The 8144-nt window shown below is 45.8% G+C and overlaps 1 protein-coding gene across 1 annotated transcript in view; it reads left to right on the top strand.

The window, feature by feature from the left end:
- The window catches only part of cacna1g (calcium channel, voltage-dependent, T type, alpha 1G subunit), a gene marked incomplete at both ends in the record, with an annotated part of 368718 nt that overhangs the window by 353108 nt on the left and 7466 nt on the right, over positions 1 to 8144 (top strand). Inside the window, 3 exon segments of the mRNA XM_083635743.1 lie at positions 1836 to 1952; positions 1954 to 1989; positions 6616 to 6729. Of these exon segments, the coding sequence (XP_083491869.1) occupies positions 1836 to 1952; positions 1954 to 1989; positions 6616 to 6729 (267 nt within the window).

Here is an 8144-nt window from a genome sequence, read left to right as displayed (position 1 = left end):
GTACTGTAACGCGGGGTGTGAGATTGTAGTGGATTATGTTGAAGGGGGGGGGGGGGGGGGGTTGTCGTCGTCACACATTGCAAAAAAAGTCAATGTTGACAAGTCATTCAGTCTCACGTTTATCTTATGATTATGCAGATTCACTTGTTTCACAAACCATAAATATCTCCAGTAGCCTGTCTTGGGTTAATATCTTGAGCCAAGGATATAAGGCAGATCACTCCATCACTACCAAGAAAATTATGACATCATTATTGAAAATAAACTAGAGGACCCAGGACATCTCAGCATCACAGCAGACAGGACTGTCTATAGGTAGTCTCTCCCCAGACTCAAATATTACACTACATAATAATGTAGTGTATTAACACATTGAGTGCCACAGCGCTTCAGTAAAATTGTCTGGAGCCTGTGCCAGATTCACTTCCATCAGTTGAAAACAGCTATAGAATTTTTTCTATTATGGCTATATTAACGGGGCTGGACTTTAATGAAACATTGAACACTCCTGCTTCTTCAAAGAAGAAATTTTGTTTCTAGACAGTTCCATTATGAAATGACAGCCTCTCAAAAAAGTGCACTTTCAAGGGTTTTCTGTCGTTTTTTTTTACTTTCCAAGATATAGTCCCTTTTATGAATACCTTTTGCACTCTAATTTCGAGCACATTCACTGACTCTGGCTGGTGTTTTCTGATGTGGTGGCGTGTGGTGTGGTTTCTGTGCAGCCTGTGTGCCACACACCCCTCCCCCCCACCCCCCCCCCCCCCCCTCTCCACCTCTGAGCTGCGGGCTCCTCCCCACACGCACAGAGTTTGTTTTTTTTCGACTCCGTTTTTGCCCCGGACAGATCCCAGCGCCCATCAAGGAAATGATGCGCGCTGGCAAACGCGACTGAACGAAAAGGCTTGGCCGTTCGGCTTCGGATGCTGGCTTTCTAGGAAATCGTGTGGAGATAGATAGAAGCATAAGAGCTCAGTTGTGAGCGCGGATGCAGCCGAGCCCACTCTCCGCTGTAGACAGAGCAATATATACGGCTCTGGCAGAAAGCATGCATCGGTTTCCACGGCTTTCTCCGCTGTCTCCTGTACAAAGTAAAGGATCTGAGGTGGGTGGAGCAGCTCCTGTGACGATGTTTAAGGTGGCGCCGTGTGATCCCTTGAAGGGATTCATGCTCACTGGCTAGGTACGACCTTAAACAGCAGAATTATGGAATAATATGAATTATGATTTTAGGATGTCCACAGACGTCCTTGGCACTCAATGTGTTAATACTACTAAGTGAGTCTGTGCCAGTTCACAGCCACTGCTGGTTTTTTAAGGCGGGTTGAAATGGAATGAGTGACAGGTCGTAGCACCGATGAGAGAGCGGTTCGAAAAATGGGCTGCGCCTCCCGTGTCGTCTGATCGCAAAGTCGTTACTGATTGGAGAGGACTGAATCCACCACTGGCATATGACTGGTCAAGTGAACGGTTCCCTCCATAACCAGCCCTCTGAGGGAAGGTGTCCCAGACCCAGAGAGAGCTCTTCAGCATGCAGTAATGTAGTGTATCAGCATAAGAACTCTCATGGGTCTGGCGTTGAGACTAGTCTATTGGGTGTCTCCAGAACCACATTTAGCCATGACGCAAGCACATAACACACGTTTTTTTTCTCGTTTCTTGTTTGTTTTTATATCCATGTCTTCTTTCTTTCTTTCTTTGTTTCTGTCTTTCCACATCTATCCATGTATCTCTGTCTGGACTTCTGTCTTCTTCGACAACTTCCGCCTCTGTGTCCACCTCTCTGTCTTTCGCTCCTTCTTTCGTTCCATCTTCTCCTCTCTGCTCTGTCCAAGTGTGTCCAGCGGAGAGCGCTGTTTGACTCGGTCTCCTTGGTCATCCAGGGTTCGATGGAGGGGGAGCTGAGTCTGATGGACAACCTGTCGGGCTCTATCTGCCACTACTACGCCCTGCCCCCCCCAGCCCCGCAAGCACAGCACCGACAAGAAGGTCAATAGCCACCGATAACACCGTCCACCATGACCCACTTCCTCCATGTTTCATGTCCAATGGGTCTCTTTTTCTTAATCGCCATCATAACAGGGCTGCATACAGTTAATCATGATGAGGGGGAAAACATCTAAATTGGGATAACTTAAATTAATTATTTTATTTTTTTCATGATTGGATTTCTTTCTGATTGCTGCCATTAGCAAATTGCAAGAGGCTACGGTTGTTTTATTCCAGGGAAATATGTTTCAGATGACCTCCTGAAGGTGCTCTGGTGCACAGAATAACTAACTGTACACTTAGTGCACACACACACACACACACACACACGCACGCGCACAACACACGCACACACACACACACACACACACACACGCACACACACACAAAAGGCACATTAACAAGTAATTTACGGTAGCCTAGTGTTGAGTTTTAATTAAAATCTTATTTTCATTCAAACAGGGCGATATACTGTCTTTTCACATTTCTTTAAAATAAGTGACAATACCTTCAAACAAGGTCAAATCGCTCCTCCAGTATGAAGGTATAATGTCGTCGGCAGATTTCCACTTAACACGTTCACTGCCATTGACGAGATATCTCGGCTTACAAAATCCAACGGTTGACTGCCAATGACGAGATATCTCGGCTTAAATTTTTTTTTTTTTTTTTTGACGGTGGGACGTGGATCAACGCTCCCCACGTCTCCTATAAAAATATTGGAGCCACCGAACGTGTACAACCCATTCCACCGACCCAGTAAGTGGCGACAGTGTTCTCCAGACTAGAGAAAGGCAAGCAAAAAGCAGTGTGAGGAAGCCATTCTCATGAAAATGGATTGGCGAAAACGCTTTCACTTTCGCGCTTGGGAGCTGGCGGTGGGGTTTTGCAAATTTGCATAATAGATTACGGGTGGAACACACTTTGAAACACGCAGCATAAATAAGACCAGAATCGCAAAAGCTTCATCAAAGCTCTCAGAACCCCAAGAAACGAGCGAGCCCATCCAGACTTGCACAGCGGCCGCCAGCAGACAGGAGCAGCAGCAAAGCAGTGAGCCTGGTGACGCGAGGTTACAGCAGCAGCAGCAACGAGCTTGTGACACGCCCGCTGCAGCCAAGAAGAACACACACGGAGGGAGGAGTTTGAAGGAGAGGGGTGTTTCCTGCTGTTATGGAGGAAATTACTGTTCAAAACTATTGTTTAGATGTCTGACGTCTTACTGATGCCAAAAATGAATGGTTAAAGTGACTGTTCTATCGAATTTCACAAAAAGCCGTTTATCTCAGAATAAATTTTCAGACGCTGAAACCATGCTGTATTCAACTGCTAATGCTTACATAACTACTAACTCTACAAACTAACTATTTTAGACAGAGAAAGCACACATTCTATTAGTTCTTTTGAGATATTGTGTGTTCACAAAATCCTAACAGAAACGAATCCTCGGCTCTTGAAAGATGAGCCAGAATCCTCAAAAAAAAAACCTTGCAGAAGCTAACTACAGTATTGAAAAACGGCTGGCAGTGAATGTGTTAAAAATAAGATTTTAAGACTCAATAGTTGCCTAAATGATTTGATAGTTATATATTTTTTTGCAATGAACAGACACTCCTGGCCTGCTCTATTGGAGACAATTAGTGTACGCAGAGAAGCTAAGTCTATACTGTGACCCCCATAGTCATTCATATTGCAGAAGTCAGTAACACAAAGTTGAAACATGTTTTGTAGATATATCGTGCAGCCCGACCATTTTCGCCAGATCTGGCACCTCCTTTACTAACCGACCCTGTTGCCCACCACACAGTGCAGTGCGTCATATCTCGCCTCAGCCATGATCTCATCCTCTCGCTCAGGTCTTTGCTCACTTATACTCACCCGTGCCTGACAGCTTCTTGGTCTGGTTCAGCAACCTCAACGATGTGGTTTAGAGTTTGCTCTGTGCGCTCTCCATGGCTGTGTGTGTGTGTGTGTGTGTGTGTGTGTGTTTGTATGTGTGTACCACAATCGCCAAATCCCTCACAGCCTCGCTCTGACCTCGCTCTAGACAAGGAGACAGAAGTTAGCAAAAAAAAGGCATTCCTAAGGAAAGCATATCTCACACACCCATATGCAAGCCTGCATTATAATAGCCCAATCCATGATGGATTACTGAGACACTGAATTATGCATCTCAGTGCCTCTTTTTCCTCATTCCAAGGCAAATAGCGTCGACCAATTACATTAGCATTGCATTACAATTACATTAGCATTGCAAAAATCTGCACAAAAATGTCTTCTAAAAGCTTTTGAATTGAATTGAGACGCTATTACTGCCCCCCCAGCCGTACTTAATAGGCCGCCTCTCTTACTGCATCTCATTCTGATAAGTTAGCAGAAACCCTCTCTGGCCAATTTAGGCCCGGCTGGCACAGCTGTTCCCCTGTCAGGAACAGGGGAACAGCTGTGTCCCCTATGAAGTCTCCTGGTTGGGACAGGGCCAGGTGTCTCCTGGTTGGACAGGGCCAGATGTCTCCTGGTTGGGACAGGGCCAGGTGTCTCCTGGTTGGGACAGGGCCAGATGTCTCCTGGTTGGGACAGGGCCACATGTCTCCTGGTTGGGACAGGGCCAGGTGTCTCCTGGTTGGGACAGAGCCAGGTGTCTCCTGGTTGGGACAGGGCCAGATGTCTCCTGGTTGGGACAGGGCCAGGTGTCTCCTGGTTGGGACAGGGCCAGATGTCTCCTGGTTGGGACAGGGCCAGATGTACAGCAGCTCCTGGTTGGGACAGGGCCAGATGTCTCCTGGTTGGGACAGGGCCAGATGTCTCCTGGTTGGGAGAGGGACATATGTCTCCTGGTTGGGACAGGGCCAGATGTCAACTGGTTGGGACAGGGCCAGATGTCTCGTGGTTGGGACAGGGCCAGATGTACAGCAGCTCCTGGTTGGGACAGGGCCAGATGTCTCCTGGTTGGGACAGGGCCAGATGTCTCCTGGTTGGGACAGGGCCAGATGTCTCCTGGTTGGGAGAGGGACATATGTCTCCTGGTTGGGACAGGGCCAGGTGTCTCCTGGTTGGGACAGGGCCAGATGTCTCCTGGTTGGGACAGGGCCAGATGTCTCCTGGTTGGGACAGGGCCAGATGTCTCCTGGTTGGGAGAGGGACATATGTCTCCTGGTTGGGACAGGGCCAGATGTCTCCTGGTTGGGACAGGGCCAGATGTCTCCTGGTTGGGACAGGGCCAGATGTCTCCTGGTTGGGAGAGGGACATATGTCTCCTGGTTGGGACAGGGCCAGGTGTCTCCTGGTTGGGACAGGGCCAGATGTCTCCTGGTTGGGAGAGGGACATATGTCTCCTGGTTGGGACAGGGCCAGATGTCTCCTGGTTGGGACAGGGCCAGATGTCTCCTGGTTGGGAGAGGGCCAGATGTCTCCTGGTTGGGACAGGGCCAGATGTACAGCAGCTCCTTTTACAGACGCCAGAAGCCCTGGCTTCTTCTAAACACTCCATGACTGAAGGCAACAGAGTTCAGTGGCATAATGTCCATACTTAACAGTTTAATATTCAGACCCTCTGGGCATCCGGGGAGTGCAGCAACACACTACCAACACGAGCGTGTGTCGCAGGTTGGAGCCCCCATATTCCCTCTGGCGTGGTCGGTCATCCGAACAGGCACGATTGGCCGTGTCTGTGGGTGGGAAGCCGGATTAAGGGTATGTGACGTGTTCTGGTTGCTGAACTAAGCAGGGGACTTGGCCAAGTACAATTGGGGAGAAAGTGGGGGGGTGGGGGATGATCCGGAAAATAAATAAATACAAAATCAGGCCCTCCCTCCTCCGACATTACAGTACTATTGTATGTATCACATGTATAAATGTGTCTGTTTTCTGTCAGTCATTATGCGATCTCTGATGTAAAGCATGCCCCCCCCCCCCCGTCTGTCTCTGAGAATCACAGACCACAATCACACTGTTTGTCTCTCAACTGCACAATCAACTGTATATGTATATGACTGTATATGTATGTATATGTATATGACTATATGTATGTATATGTATGTATATGTATATGACTGTATATGTATGTATATGTATATGACTATATGTATGTATATGTATGTATATGTATATGACTGTATATGTATGTATATGTATATGACTGTATATGTATGTATATGTATATAACTGTATATGTATGTATATGACTATATGTATGTATATGTATATGACTATATGTATGTATATGTATGTATATGACTGTATATGTATGTATATGTATATGACTGTATATGTATGTATATGTATATGACTGTATATGTATGTATATGTATGACTATATGTATGTATATGTATATGATTGTATATGTATGTATATGTATATGATTGTATATGTATGTATATGTATATGACTTTATATGTATGTATATGTATATGATTGTATATGTATGTATATGTACAGTATATGACTGTATATGTTTGTACTGTATATGCGTGTATGTCTTGTCCCACAATGGGGTGGGCTTTTATTAATGTGGCTTCCCCCTCATGATGCCAATACTAACAACACATTGACGTCATTATTCTGTGTGCTGCACGGAGCGCCTGTTTGTTTCCTCTGCTCACCAGGCCTTGTCTCTCCCTGCCTAGATCCCTCTAGCGGAGATGGAAGATCTGTCTCTGAAATCCTGGTCCCTAGCACTGACTGATGACTTGGCCCCCGACGACTTTAACCCCCTCTTTCTAACCAGTCTGGAATGCAATGTACTGACAGTTTCTCTCTCTCTCTCTCTCTCTCTCTCTCTCTCTCTCTCTCTCTCTCTCTCTCTCTCTCTCTCTCTCTCTCTCTCTCTCTCTCTCTCTCTCTCTCTCTCTCTCTCTCTCTCTCTCTCTCTCTCTCTCTCTCTCTCTCTCTCTCTCTCTCCACCGCTCTCCTCTTCTCCTCTCAGTAGTGTTTCTTTCCCAGGGCGCCTCCAAACCTGCTTGCCCTCCTCCATGCTCACACTCTACTGGGGCATAAGAATAAGTTGAGGTTGGCAGAGGGGAGCCCACTGGATGTTAGACAAGACCCACTGCAAAATATATATACATATATATAAATATATATACCCATGTGTACATTATATATACCCACGTGTACATTACAGTATATATACCCATGTGTACATTAAATATACCCACGTGTACATTAAATATACCCATGTGTACATTAAATATACCCACGTGTACATTGGGGTCAGGAATGTATTGGTAAATTAATTGGTGGGACTAGTCGATGGTCATCCTTAAGCAAACAACCACCATAAAAGCTATCTTCATTTCACTAAATAGTAATAAAACTGAATTTTAATTACAATTTACAATATTCATAATTAATTTAACTTAATTTGTCTTGCCCATCAGTTCATCATCAGAAGCTCTTCATCGAAGTTATATTATTTGAACTCCCCCCCCCCCCTGCATATAAAACGGTGATTAAACTTTCACTACTAATGAAGTACTGTAACCATGGCGACACATGATTACATTACTGTATACAGCTATGGACTGAGTAGTAGGGACTACTACTACAGTCCCCTACACTCTACTGTACTCCTGCCCGTCCACCTGAGGGAGAGGACAGCTGCACTCACAGAGATGAATGGAAAGTCATGTGGGACCACGGGGGATCATTAACGTTCAGATCACCTCCCCCGGAGAGGGTCACCACAACCTTGGCCCGGACTCACATTGATGATGTCATCAGTCTCAAAAATGAACGCCTCTGCCCCCCCCCCCTCCGCCAAAAAAACAACAACAACAACAACACATGAAATGAAATAGCTTTTAATTGGATGGCAGTACTGAATGGGAGGGGAGGGATGAGGTAGAGCAGTTTTAATTGGATGGCAGTACTGAATGGGAGGGGAGGGATGAGGTAGAGCAGTGTTTCTCAATGTGGGGTCCAGGGACCACCAGGGGTCCCCAGAAAATTGATGAGTTGAGTTGTCGGACTTTTCCATTATTTCATTTGCAAGAAGTTAGCACACTTAGAGGATGTAGAGGAATGGCTGTTTTGATCATAGTTTCACTGTAATCTAACTACAGTACAATACGGATCATCATGGAATTCTGGACAAGATCATATCTAACAACAATACAAATACTCTCATATTTGGGTCAGAGAGACAAAATCTCAC

Source organism: Poromitra crassiceps (genome assembly GCF_964638095.1).
Source record: "Poromitra crassiceps genome assembly, chromosome: 4".
NCBI classification, from domain to species: domain Eukaryota; kingdom Metazoa; phylum Chordata; class Actinopteri; order Beryciformes; family Melamphaidae; genus Poromitra; species Poromitra crassiceps.
The sequence above is the reverse complement of the archived record's forward strand: the minus strand, read 5'-3'. Positions and strand labels throughout refer to the sequence as shown.